Source organism: Melozone crissalis, unplaced genomic scaffold, assembly GCF_028551555.1.
Source record: "Melozone crissalis strain CALT ecotype California unplaced genomic scaffold, PUWL_Pcris_2 ptg000004l_1, whole genome shotgun sequence".
NCBI classification, from domain to species: domain Eukaryota; kingdom Metazoa; phylum Chordata; class Aves; order Passeriformes; family Passerellidae; genus Melozone; species Melozone crissalis.
The window spans coordinates 27,434,821-27,455,609 of NW_026535782.1; the positions used below are offsets into that span (position 1 = coordinate 27,434,821).

General features: G+C 39.2%; 1 protein-coding gene across 3 annotated transcripts in view; it reads right to left on the minus strand.

Moving 5' to 3' along the window:
* The window catches only part of PTPRR (protein tyrosine phosphatase receptor type R), a 138,751-nt gene extending 125,687 nt beyond the window's left edge, over window positions 1-13,064 (minus strand). Inside the window, exon 1 of one of the 3 annotated variants that reach the window (XM_054276267.1) lies at window positions 12,968-13,064. In XM_054276267.1, the coding sequence (XP_054132242.1) occupies window positions 12,968-13,031 (64 nt within the window). In that variant the 5' untranslated portion in view covers window positions 13,032-13,064. Of the gene's footprint in view, window positions 1-1,333; window positions 1,362-1,437; window positions 1,492-12,967 lie in introns of those variants that run through there. The other 2 variants (XM_054276275.1, XM_054276283.1) reach the window with 2 other exon arrangements.
* Window positions 13,065-20,789: the final 7,725 nt, after the last annotated feature.

Consider the following 20,789-nt stretch of genomic DNA (forward strand, 5'->3'; position numbering starts at 1 on the left):
TGCTCAAGAACAGTCTGGATGAAATCCTGTGCAAAGTGCTCTCAGATGACCCTGCTTGAGCAGGGAGGTTGGACCATATGATTCCACTGGTCCCTTCCAACCCTACCCATTCTGCGATTCTGTAATTACATGGGTTTAACTAATTATGTGTTAGTAAAAAAAAAAAGATATCTTTTGAAGGACAAAATACTTCCTGATGATGCCTTTATAAGAGGAACAAAGACTAAATTTTTATTTGGTTTTCTGGGGTTTTTTTCCTTTTTTTTTTCATGGATAAAAAATAGTGAATCTTCAGTGCCTTTATGCTGAACAGAAAAGCTACAGTTGGGCTCTCAGTCTGGAAAGCAGTCTATGTGACCAGAAAAACAGGCAAGGCTCAGCTGCCTCACAGATAAAAAGTAACTGAAGCTGCATTAGTCACCTCCAGAAAAAACTCTAAGAAACCCAGCGTGGTAGAAAAGGGACTTTGTGTTCTGAGAGAAGTGCACCCAGAGAGCTCACTCTGATCAGCCTGGAATTTCCTCTTCAGATGCTGCTGGACTTAATGGCAATGTTAAATTTGAGAGATGATTTTTAGTTAAAAAATATAAAATCAATCTTATTTTAATTCTCATAATGAGCTATGAAGACCAGCTTAGCACCAACAACATTTCAATTCAGGGTGAACAAGAAATCAATTTGTTCTATTCAAACTGAATTTTTCCTCTGATTTTTTTTGCTCCTGTAAACAAATCAAAATAATCAGTCATTTGCACAGCTCTACCCAGTGCCCTTAGGAGGTTTCAGTGTAGGTAATTACATTCTGTTGACCTAATTTCCTCATGAAATTTCAGTCAGGGAAATCAAGGACAATACCATATCTGTGCTATAGTATTGCTTTGCATCATTGAGAAATGCATTCTCTGGAATAAGTGGGTCCCTGTCAGTAGGCAGTGAAGCAATTTATAATGTACATGAACAGAAAATCAATAGTAAAAAGACAGAACACAGATCCTCTATTATAAAGAAAAATGCTAAATCTAAGACTACTCTTTCAAATGGCTGAAACAAACAAAATCTCCTAGATAACTACTGAGGTCACGTTTTCAGCTCTCGTCAGGTTTTGATTGCAAAGACATCTGAAAGCAGAAGAAAAAAAAGAGAAACTGCAGACTATAGTCTTAAAGAGAGCTGAACTTCAAAACTTGTTAAACTTGCTGGGTTCCTATTAAGCTTTGTGGGTGTTGGCTTCATTGATAAAATCCTAAGGGCTGGTCTTAAACAGCAATTTAGAGAGTTGTCAGTGACAAAATAAAAAAAAAAAGAAGCATCAGCACTTCTCATTGTCACCTACTTCTCACAGTCATCTCTTTCCAGTATTTATTTTCATGTCTCCTTCACAGAAAACCAGTATTTCAAAACTGATCATAGATAAGACAAAGGAATGTAACCACCAACACATTTGGTGAGTCTTCTTTGCTTCCTTCATTCCTGCTCCTTTGTTTCTGAGAGTATCAAACCAACTGTGATTCTTCTTCAATTCTTTGTGTGGCATTTTCTACCCACTTCAGTATTCCAACTTTCCTTTTTTATTTCATTATTTTCACTGAATGGAGCAGAAAAAAAATACAATTAACTATCAGCTTAAATTCTCCCCTGAATATTTTTGACTGAAAAAATAGTTTAAGGAACTACTGAAAAAGCTCATTTGTCCTTGAATCTCAATACTTTTAACAGCAGAATCACCATTTGCTTCTAAATCCCAGACTTGCTTCCATTAGAATGCTAAATATCACATCAGTAGCACCAGGCCCTGCAGTCAAACAAGGTTCATTGTAGTAGATTTTCAAGATGGACAATGAAATATATTGTTTAACCTGTAGTAATGAGAAATTAATGTCTAATTACATAACATTACACTTTATACTCACGCAATTTTATTTTCATCAGCTAAGCATTCAGATGTTCAAATATGTTCCAAAAAAATTACCACACTGAATTTGTTTATCTGAGAAGTCCACATAGCCCCAGTACCTTAAGTAGGTTACAAGCATCCACAGTGCCCCGTGTGAAAAACTCCACTACACTTGGATGACTATGTATAAGGCCCTAATGACTACCAGACTCTGGCTCCCAGACTGCCATGGATGCCTCGGGTGACCCGCAGAAATGGCCACCCTTGGTACTACAGGGGAACCTAAACACCTAAATTTCCTCTCAATTTGATGAAGTGATAATATATTCCTTCTCGACCCTCCAGACTTCAGCCCCAAACACAAACAATTAGGCACCAACCAGACACTTGGAGAATTAAGGAGTTAGAAATACCAGTACTTCTGCTACATAACACCTTCAAATATTTCCACTCTCCAGCCCTCGAGGGAGAAAAGACTGGGATTCCTATATCAAACTATGCACTTCTACAAAAAAAGAATATGCTTCTCTGCAGCCACCAGGGAAACTGTCAGAAGCTATGAGGAACTGATTTTGGTGCCTTTTAAGCTTCAGATATTCCAACACACACAAAAATTCAGTAAATATGGTTTAGGAAAAGGTTCAAAAATATAATTCCCAGAGGTTTCTCTTCAATAAGCTTAGCAAACTTCATCCACAATTATGTTCTGATATTCTCTTCACACTACCCTGTTTGAACTCTACTTCAGGATGTAGAGTTATTTATGACTCATTTGAAATATTCACTCACTTGAAATATAATGCTGCTATTATCTATTAACTATAATAATTTTATTCCTTCTCCTAAAATTGTCTCCCCTCAAGTGTATTTACAAAGAATTATGGTTTATTCTGCCTCAGCACTGAGAACAGACTAGATGTTAGATTGCGATTCCATGCTATTTCTTCTATCCAAAAAAATGCTGAGTCTTCACCTATCTCTCAGCTCAATGTAGCCATCTTCATGTCAAGAGAAATTTTATTCCAAAGTGAACAATAATCAATGGTTAATTTCAAACCCACACCAGACCTTTATGAGTAGCAGGTCTGTTTTGCTCCTAGAAAACAACCGGTCCTTTCCTCAATGCAATGGTTATTACTTATCAAGTAATAACCATTGCAGCTTCCTTTAGTAACAGAAGCTGCACTGTGATTCTCCACTGATCTGAACTGCTCATTCCACCCTCCAGTTCTGCTCTGTACAATGTAGTGACTGGGCACCACTCTTTGCTAGATTTTAGCTCCTGATGAATATTGCTATTTCTTTCTCTGCTCTTTACCTGTAGGTTAACTTTTCCTTCCTTGCAGCTCCACAATGCCACTGCTTTCCTTTAGATTTTTTTTTAACAAAAAAGCCTGTCTTGATCTTGCTTCCATGTTTATCCACTTTAAGTCCCTTCTTTAATTTAGCTGCTCCTGTACAACAGTATTCTTTTTACAGATATTCTCAGATTTAGTTACATTTCCAATCCCTGGAGCTGTGCTTCTAGAACCTCTACCAAGTATAACACTACATCGATTAAAGTGCAACAAGAAGCTCCAGGCTGATGTAGAATGCATACTTTCTAAATCTGAACATCTTCATTACTTGTACTAGTTTCAGTATTTCTATCACTGCCACCATTTGCCATCCTCCTGAAAGGAAAATTGGACAGATGCCTAAGAAATTCCCTGTTCTGCAGAATCCAGCTGTTCTGCTTAATAGTTCAAAATATGTGTTCACTTGATCTTTTTAGTTGTCTGCAGAAACATACAAGATAAAACTATTTCTATCATAAACTAAAAAGAGGGAAAAAAAATCTAATCTACAGAAGACTGATGGAGAATGGGACAGTAGAATTCCATATCAAATATACACATCATTACAGTATATGGACAGCACAAAATTTCCTCATGAAAACAGATGCGTAAATCCCAGGAATGTTAGATAGCACATTCTTATGAGCCTGTCTACAAAGTTGCATTATATATGCAGAAAAGAAAGCCTATAATAAATAGTAAATCCAATGTGCTGAATTGGATTTTGAACTTTTGACTGTTCCAGTTGGCCTCTGCCAGATAGAGGAAAACCCAAGATTTCTTTAGACTGTCTTGACTCTCTAAATAGTTTAAGACAATTGACATTTTATCTCAAAGCAACCTGTCAGAAAATTCTTAGACTCCCAATTCCCAAATATCTTCACTTTTGCTAGAACAGACAGATAAAAAACTTCAAGATAGTAAAGATCCATTAATCAGCCAGTAACACAGCAGCATGTTTTTTATCTTCTTAAAACATAAAAATATCACAGCTTTACAGATATTTTATCTAACATCCTTGTTAAGGAAATTATGCCTCCCTACTCACCCCACTCAGTCAAAGAAGCTTTCCTTGCCAGCTCAGCCCCAGGTTTCCCACAGCAGAGTCTCAGACCTCTAGTTCCTTTAAATAATTTTACCATGATACAACAACACAAAAGCCACTCAAGCCGGGTGCCTCCCCCTTAACATCCTCTACAGCCACAAACTAGAAATTTATTTGACTGGAAAAGGAAAAGTCCCAATGGGACATAACATAAACCTGATAGGGCCACGATAATGGTGTCTAAAGTAATGATGTATATCTGGAAAAACAACTTGAGGTCATTTCTTAAATCTTGTTATTTATCTTAATCCGAACAAATTTGGTTAAGTTATGCTCCTGAAAAGTCACATTTTTCTATAATGAGATACATACTCTAAATTTGCTACTTGTAAGCGGTGCAGCCACCCCAAACCCACTGGCAAAAGTGCTGTGCTGTATCTGACCAGTAAATGAAATGCACAAATGAATGTAGATACCTAGTGCATATATTTTAAATGCACAATAGTACCTAATACTCACACTTAACACACTAGCACTATAACAACACTGAAGTCTTTTTATAGTAAAAAGAACTTGGTATATTACACAGCTTGAGGTTTCTATGCTAAAAGCTGGAAATTGAATGGAAAAAAGCATAAAATACAGACTCATTTCATAAGGGAACAACATGCTGAAACTTGATGGATTGCTTTCAAAGATAAATTTAATTCAAATGCAATTTGAGTTACAGTACTTAAGGCTGTTGCCAAGTAATTTCTCATTTTCAGTAACAAAAATACTTACCAAATTTCAGGAATTAAATTTTGTACCCTGAGCTCCCCATGCTTTTTTCCTTTCTGCTTGGCTCACCACTCTGAAAGAAGCTCTCTGTCCCATACAAACTTCCTTCAAACCTATAAATGGGGCCCAGACTGGACAGGCTTGGCTTTATCATCTCTTGCACCATGGTTTATTACCTGTTGAGCAGCTATCCTAGTCACTGTGAGATGCAGGTCAATGTACTTATGCAGACCAATGATCAATCCTCTCCAGTAACACCAAAGTTCTCACAGCTGGGAGATTCATTCCCTGCCTCTTTTTAGAACATCGAGATAGAAATGGACTCCCATTCAGAGCAGAGTTTGCAGTTCTCTCTTGTCTATACAAGGACCAAGGAGGTCTTCTCCCACAGAAAGGAGAAAAAAAATGCTTAAGTGCCAAAATGCTTATTATCATGCTGACCATTTATAAGCATGGTTCTAACCCTCAGGAGTTACAACAGCAATGATCCTGAGGAAAATGCTAACTGTTGGTAATTCTAGACATAGCACAAACACTGCTACAGGTTTAGAAGACTTCTGTCTGTTCTGGACTGTGAAAGTTGTCTCTTCTGGTGCATGCAACAGGACCTTCCTTTGGCTTTGCCTTCAAAACACAGAAAATCTATTGCTTTATCCCTATTTCATCTACATTACCAAGAGAAAAGAAAAAACGCAAACAAACCAACAAACATACTAAAAGGAGTCAACATATCTGGTGGAAAATGTAAAGGTTTTAAATTATGTTGAAAACAAAAATGACAACAAAAGCTGTCTGGAGGCAATATGCTTTGCATCTGTACTGTCTACCTAACAATATATCTCGCTGTCAGCAAAATAGTACATCAATCAAATCTAAATCTCATCTGGATAAAGTTAGGCACTTTTAGCCAAACATAAACTACTGTTGAGCTTTAGCATGGTGCACCAAAAATTATTGCCAATAAAATTCAGTTAAAACAGTGGCTAAAGTACTACTTGAACATTAGTGGGGCAACAGAACACACTTTCATAAGTGCTTTTGTGAGGTACACCAAGAAAATCTGAAAAGGGAAAAAACCAAATCTACTTGCTGCTTTGGTAATACATGAAGTTTTGAATTGACAAAAGAATTCACTTAGGAAACTACTTTCCATAAATAACAGAGGGACTTGCATGCTGTGACTGTTCCCATCATGCAGAGACTTATACCAAAACACCACTGCTTTGTCTTTAGCCAAAACCTGTCGTGCAATACAAATGAAGCCATTCTTTACTCAAAGTAGCTGCTAGACCTAATGATCAGGCATGCTGCTGTATAGCTTCTCACAGCCTCCTTTGGGTAGATTAACTCCTCTGTTACTTTCCAAGTCTTTTTTATAAACAAAGATGAAGCACACCTTACACTATGTAAGTGAAGCCAAGAGTTTATAGTTAGCATAGTGAAAATCTTAACGAACTAATTCAAGAAGTGTTGTTAGTCTAGATCTAACTTTTATAGAAAAACAATGAATAGAGAAAAAGTCACAATTGCAGGAACAGCACAATTAAATTGTCTATTCCTTTCCCTGGTATTACTATAACTCCATGCTTCTCTGGGTCCTCAGATCAATTGTTTCCCACTGGTGTTAGTGATGGGCATTGTTATGAGGAGTTGTCAGCACCTGGAGTCTTTCATCAGGAGTGATATGATGTTAATGCTGATGGATTTTTCTTCCTCCTCTCTTCTTCCTTCCTCTTAGGAAGCTACATATATCTATGTTTTCTAATATGCATTTATACTTCCTCTTTCTTCAGTTGGTCTTCAGTTGGTCTGCAGCTCCAGGTTATATCTGAACTTGCTATAAAAGGTGCCACATATGTATGTTAGATACAATCTCTTAGTTCTCTTCATTAATGCCCAAAACCGGTTTCTCAAGCTCCAGGTCTGCATTTTTACCTTTTACTGAGCTTTTTCTACCATGGAGTCTTCAGCGCCAAGATTGTGCTCTCTTATCATCCCACACCCGCACTCGTCTAACAAAACATCCTGTGCCTCCACTCCTCAAGCCTCTGCTGTTCTACCAAGCCTTTGTTACTGCTCCTGTGTATACTACAGTTGTACCACACACCCTAAAAAAAAGATCAAAACAGATACAAATGCTTGCTTAAGTAGAAAACCTGCTGTCAGAGCTAACCCAAGCAAAACAAGCAGGTCAAGGAAAGTTTGGACAGACCAGGTGTCCCAAATGATCGTGCTTGAGATTGATCAAAAATCACCAGCAAAGGTATGAGCAAAAGTCAGATTTAATATTAAATATGTCAAATACTAATCACAAGGCCTCGCAAAATTGGGACAAAACTTACAGCTTTGCTACTAGCAATGGCTACATTCCATTACAGAACTACTAGGTCACATTCCTACATGGGAAGGGTTCCCATGCTTTCCTAGCTAGGTCCAGTAACCAAAGGCCAGGCCTTTTCCAGCAGAGGCACAGTACCCATGATAAGTCAAAATTCAGAGCAAATAAAGTACACCAGAGCTAAGCAAGAACAGGATAGGACAATTGTAAACATTGAAACACATTTTGGTTTGCTGCTAAAAACAATTTTTTGACCAAAAATTTCAGACAAATTCAAGTAGTACAAAATGTATGTATCTATGTGAGCAGGAATATAAATGATTCTTTATGCGTGTGTTTGTAGCTGTGAGAGCAAGAAAGGGCACACACACATGCACGTGTGGTGAGGGTGGGAGTACCCACAAGAGAAGCAGGAAAGGAGAGAGGGAGGGTGAGAGATGATTGCAAGGATTTTTTTGCTTTTCTAATAAGCAATCTGCTGAAAATAGAAACAACTGGAAATTTATTTTTGCTAAATTTGTTCTTTTCTGTAGGAAAAAAAATGCCCTGGCCAAAAATATCCACAGCTATAGTGAATCACAATTAAGCATATGAGTGGTATCTTTTTCAAAAAGACACTTTGCATCTCATTTCATGGGCCTGCTGCCTGATCCATCAATACTGCAACTAGATACCATAGACCATTGATTTCACTAGGTCTACTCATGTGAATTAAGAGATGAGCTAGTGGTCCCAAAGGCACTTAAGTATTCTGCCATACTTATGCCTGGCACTAATGTACCACATAGACTCCTGTCAGAATTTTTTTCCAGAAGGTGCAAGAAACTGATGCAATAATTTTCTAATTTTGTGATTACTGTCATTTTTCCAATGAAGGTTATAGATAAATACTGCTCTGCATAAGATGGATGTAAATACATGGCATTTCAAGGAAATAAATTGTATTTCCATGGAAATCTATAGCTGTTGTGAAGCAAAGTCAACTCCAGTCTTAAAGTTTTGGCTTTCTTTTACAGCAGTATTGTTCTAAAAAATCCTACTGAGGATTTCTGAGCAGATCTTGTTAACTTCCCCAAGTATTTATTCTGAAGCCATGCTGAAAATCCTACAGCACAATGACAGTGCTTTCTGGAGTAAGAGCCCTATGCTTCCATATAATTCCCCACAGCAATCAATGTAACACCCCAGTGGAGGGGGGCCTGCCACCAAATAGAGCCACAAAGTTACGTCATTGGCCTCCTTCTAGAGAGACAGTCCCCCAAGAGCCTAATTCATGGACTTTCAGCAACTCTCCCACTTTGCTCTCCAGAGAAGCTCAAACAAGCATTCACTGTCTAAGATGCTTTAGTCATCCTTATAGTACAACAAATGGAATTAGTCAGAGATTCCAAGACCACAAACTTCGATAATTTCCTAATGGATGTACTGAACATAAATCTCTCATGGAAGATGATGCCTTTTAAAATTATGAATAGCAAGAATTTCCACATGTAAAAATATGATAAGCCTCTTTTCCAACCAAATACTTCCTCAAAAATATGAAGTCAGATAATGAATTATAAAACTGTTTTTCCCCCAACAGAATCTTTGAAGAGACAGATGACTACCCTCTGATTATCCATGAGTCCTACTAATAAAAGACAGAAAAGACTCTTCTAGTAAAAACACCCACTCATGGCCAGCAATGTGTTTTTAAAGAAGGCAATTATAAGAACCAGCTTCATTTCGATTATGTTAGTGTAATGTTATTCATTTTTTAAATCAATAGCTCCTTCACTTTCACTCTAAATGTATTTGGAACCTAGAATTATTCATTCATTAGTATGAGATTATTGAAATGGATCTGATGGCAAATGCGTTTTATGCAGATCTCACCTCAACCCTAAAAGTACAGTCTCTAGATTCTTTTACTTTTGTTCAGAGCTTGTGCATTTTAGAGAAAATAGGCCCGCCCAACACCTAAGTAGAAACTGCAGTGTCCTCGATCAATTTCCAACCATGACAATATCACACAGTGCATGTGTGACCAGGAAAGCTGAACTCAGCAGAACTTAGTCAGGACACCCTGTGAGCTGTGTGAGAACCAGTCTAGCATATTTATAACATACACTTCTACCTAGCAAATTCTACCCAAAGGAGTGTTAGTTTGTGGTCAAAGAAACTTCAGTTTTGATATAAGCAAACCTCCTGCTACTACAGCATTGCCCAAAAAAGATAAAATGTGATTCCTCTGAAGGTCTGGAAGAACGGATCCATCAAGAGGTGGAGACAAGGATCTACACACTTCCTCTCTGACAAGGCCAGCAGCAAAGCATTGGTTCATATTGATTAAAGGCTGGCAATGCATGTCTTCACTGCTGGAGAGAATAATAAAATGAGGTAATAGAAGCTCTTAGCAAGATAGTGTAAGACCTTTCTCAAAAAACCATGACGTAGATGACCTGATCAAATAATCAGTTGTTAACTTTCTGCTTCTGCAGAACCAGGATTTGTTTATCCTAAAAGCAAATTCTGCAAAAATGCTTTCTCCAAGAGAGGTTTTTAATGCAAGGTAGGTGATGCATTGAGACTGTGATTGATAGCTGTTAAGATCTGGAGTACTAACCAGTCAGGTTGGTTTTCCTACTCTATTTCACAGAATCACAAATCTCCAGTAACTGAATACAAATATTTTAATTTTATTTTTAAAATTTGCTAAAAAATAAAATTAGGTGAAAGAGGTAATTAATTGAGTAATGTGCATGACTCATATGGCTCTCTAATTACAAGTTAGTCTAATGCATTGCTTTGTGTTTTTCCTACTATCTGCCATTCTTTTACAAGGAGACAGTGCCTCCTAGTCACCTTGGGATACACCAGGTTTTTATTGCAAGAACATGTGTATTAGATCATACATACTAAAAGAGAGTATAACCTACACTGTCGTGCACTCTCTCATGCAATGCATAATGTAAGTGGAAGGTTCATGCTGACCTGTAATCACTTTCTACAAATTTAGGTCTTCCTACAACAGCAAGCTCTATATAGGTTGATTACTTCACCTGCTGCACTCAGCAGAAGGGCCTAATTCTGTTTTCAGAGATGCACACACAAGTGTCTTATTTTAGGTAGAAATGTATGCATATACCAACAGCACAATCATATTTCATTTTCTGATAACATGACTTTCATGCTGTATTGGAATCAGTATCTAAGTCAACTCAGTAAAATGGTACCTTACTGAGCACATGAAAATCTCTGATCACATTTTTGACAAGAACATTTCCTTTTTATTGTAGAAAATTTTACTACAATAGTAGTAGAATTGTATTTTCTACTTTCTACAAAAGGAAACTGGATTTGCTATATGAGCTCTACTTAAACACATTAACTCTTTTTGCTGTAGCATTAGCTGAAGTAAATGTAGACTTATGTTTTCTCTAAAATCTATTACCACCAACTGATATCAAGAGAGATTTTCCTAATACATAGTGATGGTGTCTTAAGCATTCTCCAGAAACATGTCTCATAGAAATTCAGCTTCAGAACAAAAAGCCAAGCAGTTTCCAACACATTACACAAAAATTGACATTTGGGATATAATTTGTGACATAGCAAGCAGAATGCATCTTGTGATTTCACATGAACCAAAGCTTCAAAATCACCATAAATAATCCTAAGGTCTAGGCTATACATAAAAGATGTCCATAGTGGTAGCCTGTGTAAGACCAAATTTTCTACTTGCATCAGATGAAACAGAGATATCTTAGGATGGTAAGCTCCCTTTGTTATTTCACTGTTGTGACATGTTCAATGACTTCCAACAAGAGCAAGTTGTATGCAGCCCTGCCTCAGAGGAAGCACTGCTCTTGTGTTCTGTGCGAACCATGCCCAACTGTGCAAAGGTTGAGTTCAGCTCCTGTACATCCTCCCCCTTGTCTTCTCTGAAACAATTCTTTTCCATGATTACTCAGGCAAAAACAGTAGCACCATATAAACATCCATTTTCCTCTCTGTTTCTTATGATTAGAGACATTTGCATAATAAAGACAAGATCTCTTTGCAAGAATTCCCAGTAACTTAATGGAACAAGCTGAACTTAGTAAGGAAAGTGAACAGCTTACTGGCACAATATATACCCAGTTTCCATTAGCAGGATAGAAAAATGAAGCACAACAAAACTAATGTAAATTCCACTGTTAATAGAGGATATACTGAGATTAGATGGCATGTTATGTCAAATAGAGGCTTTACTCTAATTTTGTACAGATGGTAAATTTAATACATGTTGTAAAAGAACAGTTTAAAAGCAGCTTAAGGCTTTTATTAAAACAGATCATGAAATGCTCCCATCTTTCAGTCAATAATCTTTTGCACATATGAATACAAGCCAAAACAGCATGAGCATCCTAACTATAGATTTACAGGAAAGAGGCTCCATAAATTTTATGAAGTGTAGCCTAATATTACAGGGTAATAAAATACCAATAACTGAGACAAAGTTATTTCTCCTGACAACTGTAAAAAAAAAAAAAGGCAGTAAAGCAGTTATTTTCATAATAGATCTTATTTGGGATGTTCATACAGCTCTTCTATATTAAGACACATGAAGTTCAATTGTTCCTTTCAATGATTCTGCAGTAAGACAACGCAAATTTGTCGCAGCTTAAAAATCTTTCCTAAAAATAACATTCCCAGGACCGAAAGAATCAGTACCTGTGCATTTAATTGTAGTTCCTAATTAAACTTAACGGAACTTGCAAGCGTTTACTACTTCAGAAGTGGCTAAGCTTGTCATAAATGACAAAACAAAGAAACTCTTCAACTTTACTAATTGAGAACTTAATTCAATTATACAGTTACCCCAGATTTTATTTCCTTCCTTAGATAATATATGCTGAAGTCTGCACAGGATAAACGGAGGCTCTGAACGATGAGCAGTTTTTCACGGCTTAAAGGAAGCCTGAGATTTACACCAGAAATATAAGCTCTGACTACTGGAAGGAAACTGGCAGTGGAACTTCACGTACATACTAGGGCGCCGATCGCTCACTGCATTTCTGAATGAGGCACACGTTTTGCCAGCAAAGCAGAGACAGGATTTATTAGCATCGCTAACAGCCGAAACGCCTGCTGCTGTCGCAGCTGAAATTTCCCTTTCTAAAACCACTGCTGCCACGAGCACATACAAGTAGCGACGCCTCCTCACCAGTATCTAAAAATAAATAAATAAATAAAATAAGAAGGAGGAATACAGGGAGTCCCGATTTCCCCTCGCTGCCGTAGCCTCCGGCCAGGTCCTCGCGTTCCGGGGCCGAAGCGCGGCCGCTCCGCGGGGCGCGCAGCGTGGGACTCGCCCGCCCGCCCGCCCGCCCGGGGCCGCCGCTGTCCGCGGTGCTGACGGGCGCTCCTGCCGCCTCCGGGGCTGCCGGGCTCCGGACCCGGGCAACCGCCGCCGGACCCGGGCAGCCGCCGCCGGACCCGGGCAGCCGCCGCCTCCCGCCTCCCGCCCAACAGGTGCGCCGCCGGGCGCAAGCGGGTCCCCACCGCCGTCCCGCCCGCCCCGCCGTCCGGCCGCGGCCGCCCCCGCTCACCTGCGGCGCGGAGGTGGAGCAGGAGGCAGAGCGCCCGGAGGCAGGCGGCCGCCCGCCGCCGCATGGTGCGAGCCGAGGGCAGCCGAGCGCGGGGAGCCGCGGGGAGCCGAGGAGAGCCGAGGGCAGCCGGGCAGCGCCGCCACACCGCGTCCCGCTCCCCCCGCCCCCGGCAGTGAGCATGCCTGGGACAGCGCTGCGCATGCGCAACGCCGCGCGGGCGCGCGGGCGGGCGGCCGCCCTCACCTGCCTCCCCTCCTGGCGCGGGGTGAGCCGAGGGGCCGGCACCGGTGGCGGCACGGGCGGCATGGGCGGCGGCTGACAGCGGGAGATCGGGGCGCGCAGTAGCCGCGGGGAACCGCAGGGTCCAATAGGAGAGGCAAAAAGAGAGATCTCCGTTCCAGTGGCTTGTTCGGGGAGGAGGCGAGAATGGGTGGCGGGGGGTGATTTCCTCCTGGGTTTCCAGCTGGAGCAGCATTCGGGGCTCCTGCTGCGGCGGCACGGGGGTGATTGCATCTCCCCAATCTTGCAGCGCCGAGGAGGCGATCTCGGGAGTTTGGGCATGTCTGGGAGGACTTCGACTATGTGTGGGTTTATGCTTGAGGTACAGGTAATCCTCCTCTTCAGTGTGTTTGAAACACGTGTTGTAAAATAAGCAGTTTGCAAAAACTGCATTGTGAGAAATCACGGCTGATACATAAATAAAGGAAGAACCGCTGAACTCCAGGCAGTGGTTCGGACCAGGCTGATGCAACACCTCCTCAAGAAGCACTTAGTGAATTTGATTACACGGGTATCAGAGAGCAATGCAAAGAGGCCAAATATGAAGCAGTCCTGTAACAAGGTAATTTTCTGAAGTTGAGTTTAATTGATCAAAAGATTTTCTGGAGAGCAACCATGAGAGCTAGTGGCAGATGTGTCACCCAGCAAGCAATCCATCTACAGGAGTCTGTTACTGGCATGGCAGGCAATGTACAGTCATGGTCAGGTCTGAAACTGAAGTGATGTGCCCCAAGTGAAAAACAGCAAAGGAAATTAACAGAGCTTGCTTGGCTTTAACTGGCTTTGGATAAGCCTTTCTGCGGAAATATTCTTCATACAGAGATGGGAAGGGCTGCGCAGGCCCTGATATCTAGATGGAATTGCAAGTGTGACTGTACATATGCAAACGAGCTTCCTTTGCCAGCCCCCACACGGCTGTTCACGCACGTAAAGGCAGTCAGGTCCCTGGCTTGACAGCAATGTAAGTGAGAAAAGGCTTGGGTTGGAAGACAGCTCTCAGTCATGAGCTCTGCCGGAAACGGGGAAATAATATGATCAAGGGGATTTTTGAACAAGGAATGGTATTTTAGCCCTGTCATTTCAGTCATATCTTTTGTAAGTATTGTGCCTCAGATGTCCTGCTAAGCCATGAGATTTCTGCTGCTTCCTCTGCTGTGATGATAATTTGCTGTGGGTATATACAAATTATAGCACATCCTGTTCCACTTTAATCCTTTTAGTCCTGACTAGTTGAAGCGAAAGCTAAAAGAAGTGAAAGAAGTCTTGTCTGTATGGTGCACCACACTTGTGCCCCTACAGCTCCAGTTCCTGCATGCCCCAGCCTCAGAGGTACTTTTGTACAATACCAATTACAATTTAGCCAACTCCCAGGAAGAGATTAAAGAAAAATTTACTTTCAGTCCTCTGATGTTTTGTATTTTTTTGTCCACAAGTCCTCACCCTTGTGTGTTCCAGGTAAGGATTTAGGGTCAAATATGTCAAGAGGATAACTTCACTGAAGCTAATGGTATTGATTTGTCTCCATGTGGTTACAGATGAGGCAGCTGTGGTTTCATATGATTGAGTGCTGTAGCAATATCTACTCACCTCACTTGCAGAGCCCTAAGGCGCAAAGACCAGATGACTCACCACTACCCTGTTAAGGAAATTATTTTCCACTGGGGAAAAGTCTTAAGATACTGTTTTGAGCCCACATCCAAGAAAGCATTTAAACTCCATAAACATAAAACATCCAACTCATGCATAAGCTGAGTTCAGCGGGAAGCTAAGAGTAGACTAAATAATTTGCTGAATTTTGTATCAATGCATCCTTTTAAAAGACAGTCTTGTCAATGCAAAATGGAAGCATTACTATGGAGTGGGAAGTTGTTACACAGAAAGTAAACTAAAACATGTTGCATCAGTTTGAATTCTCTAGCTTCACTGATTTTTAAATTTATTTCCACATGTAGAACACTATATTAACAGAGTGGAGATCATTAGTGAATGACTTAGTTAAAGTGTATTAAGTGTAGAGCCGAATTAAATGTTCAGCTGAATATTACCAATAATTCTAAATGAGATAAATGGTGTGGGATGTGACCAGTTCTTTCCAATATTTTTTTCCTAGTACCTTCATCTCTGATATGACCTGTTGAACATGCTGAGATACAATTAAAAGAGATTGGTCTAAGTGTTAAAGTTCTTGCTGTTTTCCTCCTGTCACATCGACTAGACCATCTTCCTTGTCTGGGAGCCATTTTGCACTAGGCTTTCATTGACAAATTGCTTTTAGAGGCAGCTAAAACAGTGAAAGCCAAATTCAAAACTGATCTTTAGTTTAAGAAGCAGCAATACGCAGATTATCAAGTAGGGAATATATCTGAAGGAGAAAGAATAATTGGTCTGACGTGAATAATAAGGATCCTCATATCTCTTGTCCCTTGACAAGCTCCAGCATAAAAACTGAAGCAGTGTTTTTTAATAAATGAAAACAGGTTGTAGAAACAGGTTGTAGAAGGAGGAGGAGGGGTGAAGAGGAGGTTATATACGTAGATCAAAGCATTCTTTTGAGATATTAATGCAAATCAGAAAAATAAGTACTTTTTGGTGAGTGCATTTGTGAATATACAGCAGTCTCAGCAGAGGAAAGCTCATGGCATGTACAGTTAGGTCTCACACTAAATGATGTTGCCAGGATGGGAAGAGGGCTTCTTTTTACACAGTGCAGAAAGGTAACTGCTACAGGAAATGTGTCAGGGAATAGCTTGTGTCCTGGGAGACTGCCAGTGGGCAAAGTCATAATTGCACCGATGCAAATGTATCATATTCCCTAATGAGTACTGTCAATATAGGATTACAGCCTTCTAAAGTGGTCTGAGACCCTCCAATGTATTTTTGGCATAATCTCTAATATAGACATGCAAAATTGACACTGACTCAGCTGCGAGTACAAAAACTTGGATAGCAAGGAGGAGGGGGGAAGAGAGGGTGCAAGGATATTTTAGTCTCTGAGCTACTAATTTGTGACTATGTGTGTAGAACTGAAACTTCAAGACCACTATTCAGAATTTTGCAAGACCATATAATAATTTTTATATACCTTTTTCAAAAATTTTACTTAAGATGTTGACTATAGCTCGGATGGAAACAATTCAATCCTGTTTGGCAGGGCTGTTGGGAAAGAATCAAATGGATTCAGCCATACCTGACTAAAATCTGCCTGTTAAAGACACAAGGCAGACAACTCTTAATCTGCAGCATGAGCAGGTAAGTACTAAATGAGACCATTATGGGGCTGGTATAGTCCTAACCAGTACTGAGTATCTAACAAATACATGAGTACTTGCAAATGGATTTAGCCATCGCTCAATGTCCAGGTCCATTCAAAGCAAGTATGTGCAGCAGGCCAGGTACCATGTCATCATTTTCTCAGATTTCAAGTTTTTCTCCGTTTTATGCTTTTCCTACCATAGGGTAGTGAAATTATCATCCTCCAATATTCTACAGGGGCATCAGGATTCATAAAGTCAGGTGCTTTCAATTACAACACAGCTATAAAGAGATAAAAAGAAGTTTCAGATTATCCTTAAAAGACCTTTAGTCAAATATACTCTTGAAATATACTTATTTGTATAGTCAGTTATTTACTGTCAAAGTAATTTGATATGATATGGCTTTCTCATGAAATACTGGTAAAATACCCACATATGTGCCTATGTGTACACTAATACACATTTAAATATGGAGGGCAAGTTACCCTTGGTTACTAATAACTATGCAGTACGTCTCTAAATGATGCAGGAATTAAAGTAAATTTCACAGGACTATTTCTATGCTAAATGTAAACTTCTCAACACAGAAGTAACTAAATTGTATGAAGATAAATGAATCAAAACTTGGGCAACTCTGATCAAACCCATGGATGTCAGCTTTAGGTTAAAGTCAAGTTCAGATAAGATGAGGGAATCTGGGCATTTGACTATTTTCAATATTAGCCTCAGATTATTTACTTTGATGTTCTATTTCAAGAAGAGTAGCTTTGCTTGAAATAGTAAATAAAAGAGAAATCAGTCAAAATCTTATTAATTGAATATGCAATTTTGTGCAAAGTTGTCTTTCTTATCCTAGGTCAAGACCAAAATGCTAGTCATCTCTCTCAGACTGATTTAATATTCTGTTAAATGATAAAGTTTTTATTGATTTTTTATTTGCCTCACTTAGTTGCCCGTTGGCTTTTCACACAATGTTGCTAGAATATATTTGCAACAGGAGAAGAAGTTTCAGTGCATCAGAAACTGCAGCACCTCCAACTGGAAGACAAGAACATGAACAGGAGACTGTCATCTGTCAGAATCTAATTGACATTCACGTAACATTAAGGGACAGGAGTCATAGCAGTTGTCCTCAGCAAATAACAAGTAAACATCTTGTGTAATTAATATTCAGCCCAACACTGTTCGGAGATTCAGTGGGTAGAAGAATTTTTTCATTAATTATTTTTCTTTAGTGTATCATTTGATTAATTTTTTATTAGGCACATGACATACCATAATTGTAAGATCAAAGTAATTGCTCTAGCTGGAAAGTTGAGATAATTGGTAGGACTCTGTTATCTGTTCATGTCCAGTGACATTATACATGCCTTTGCTAAGGGAGAAGCTACATGATAACCCCAAGACATCTCAAGTTGGGCCTGATTAAATCTCTGGATAAATTCTGTCCATCTCTGGATATTTTTTTAAAATATTCATAGTTATTCTGAAGTATCAGATCTTCACCTTTCTACTCACACAGTTCCTTATACACAGACAACCCCCTGAAGTTCATGGGTGCCCTAAAAACAATCTTTTTTATTGCCCAGTCAAAATCATGGGATGAAATTCCACAGGGATTAAGAGCCATTTTAGAGCAAAAGCTAATTTACTTTCATTCCAAGTCTAAGGCATATTTTTTCCACCTTCCTTTATCCAGGATGAGCCCACAGAATAATGCACATAATATTTGTTCGAAAATCTCTTTTAAACAATTTCCCTCTGGGACAGAAGATGGGTAAATGAATAATATCAGGAAGATGCTAGCTAGGTTGCTTAATATGATTCTGGAAGAAAGACCAGTCTCACATCACTGAATTGGTATAAGCTGAACAGTATGCTGCAGGTTTATGAACCTGCAGCATACTCCTTAATCTTTAATGAAGGCACATATTTTCTTATTAAAAATACTGTTTCTTGGGTAGTGGTTTGTTGGTTTGGGTTCTTGGGGATTTGGGGGTTCAGGGAGGGGTTTGCCTGCTTTTTTTAGAAGTATAAACTGGAAAGCAGCAGGCTGTAATAAATTAATATCTCACTTCAATAATACATATAAAATATGTATAATATAATATTTAAATAATGTTTACAGCTAAATGTGCTTTTAAAGAAAGCAATAAAGGAATCATCAGAGATAAAACTCTACTGTGTGCATTTAAAAAAATTATTTATAGCAAAACATTATTCAAGTTTCAATCTACAGTTTTGGAAGTCTTTTTATGAATTATGAGGACTGTATGACAATTTCATAGCAAGCTTAGATACCCAAGTGCACATAGTTTTGTTGAGAGTTGGAAGCATTATGATTCAGAAATAAAACACAATTTCTTCTTTAAGTAAGAGAGCACAAATAAAAATTTTAGAACATCTGCAATTTCTAAGTGTCTAAGATTTCCTGCCATCCTCCACTAGAGAGTGCTTTTCTTCTCCAGCTTCTCCTAAGGCCTATATTTTTTTTAAATTGGTATTCGATATTAAATTTTCCATGTTTCTTTTAAAGAGTTTGTCTAATTTTATTGCGATACACTTGACTCTACCTAGTAATGCCAAGTGGTACCCATTGAAATGATACTGTCTCAAATATATCCAAGTTCTCAATGGAATGTAAGAACCATTCTGATGTCACCATGTATCTGTTGTTGTTACTGTAAAATGTCGATCCAAATTTGACAAAGTTGTAAGAACTAAAATTTTGGCTGTGTGATCTGGAGGGTTTCTGGAGGCAGTGACTGCTGTTTGTTTTGAGTTGGAAGCAAAATTCTCTCAAAATTTAATCTGCCCTGATTGCTATTCCATTCTAGTTGCTGGCTGGAATGCTCATGGGCCATTCCATCAGATCAAAAGTGTATGATTTATTGCAAAAGTAGGAGGGCTTCCTTAGAACTTCTGTTCTTAGCAGCAGGGAGTCATAATGTGTCAGGATGGAATACAGGGAACTTCCTCTTCCCTGTCTAAAAGGGAAGCTCAAAAAGAAATATTGAAACAGGTATGAGTGAAAAGAAAAATATTAGTAAAGTAACATGAGACAGAACAGGCTTTAATACCCTGATTCAGTCTGACTGCAAAAAGAAAAACTGAAGTACAGCAGTCAAAGGGGGAGAACATGAGATTAGACAAAAAGTGGTCAGGGAAACAGGAGGAGATGGCAATAGAAGAATGAGGGCCTGTGGACAGTAGAGTAAACATTCTCATTTGGAAAAGAATGCCAAATACTTTGTGGGTTGAAAAAACATGTTCCAATTTGCTGAGCAGCAAATAATTTAATTCAAACCAAGAAGTAAATGAAACTCCCCTCTGCAATTTATAATCTGGAGAAATAAAAATGAGAGGCCAACATTTAGTAATTATTTCTCTTAATGCTACTTCAGGGACTCCAGTCCTCCTCTCCCAGTCACATGGGCTCCCTCACCAGCACCTAGGGGACACAATGATTAAAGGCAAGGAAAATAATTGTGCTTATTAACCATGATTTTTTGAATCGATAAAAAGAGGAAAAGACAAATTAAAAACAGAGCACAAACAAAAGGAACAGCTATTTCATTTTAATTGTTTTTATTTATAATTTTTTGGAAAGGATTTAGTGAAGACTGCGTCACTGTGTGTGGTCTAACCATATGGAGAATATCTACTTCTTCCGAGTAGGAACAACTCTTTTCTTTACATAAGTAACAAAGATAGTTCATAGCTTATGGATCAGCAATTCCAGCTAAGGATTGGTCAGATCTGTTTAATGTATCACAGACAACCTAACCTGTAGGGTTATAGATGAACAACGGATAGAAACTTTGCATCTTGCAAAATCTGAAAAGTGGTTCTGTAAAAACAAGTTACTTGGGTAGTTGTCTGTCTTGGTTTCAGCCAGAGTTAATTTGTCCACAGTTGCTCTGAAGAAGCAAACCTGGAGCTGTGTGGGCATGTCTAGGCAGTTATTCTGTACCACCTCATGTCATTGCTGGGGAGCAGAAATTAGGGACTCTAGCTTCTGAGAAGTGAGTGTGGCTTGCAATCGGGGAAAAGTGTGGTGTACAGAACATTGTGTTTCATTGTTCTGGGTCTGGTGAGCATATGTGCATGGAAATCACCCTTTATTTGTACACTTTTGTTATTAGTATTGTTGCTGTTACTGTTTGTTTCCTATCTCATGGCTGTTTCCATTAAATTGCTCTTATCTCAACACATAATCTCTGCCTTTTGTCTCCCACTGGAGGGAGAGGAGGGGAGTGGCTTGTGGTTTTCTTTTTAGTGGCAGTATG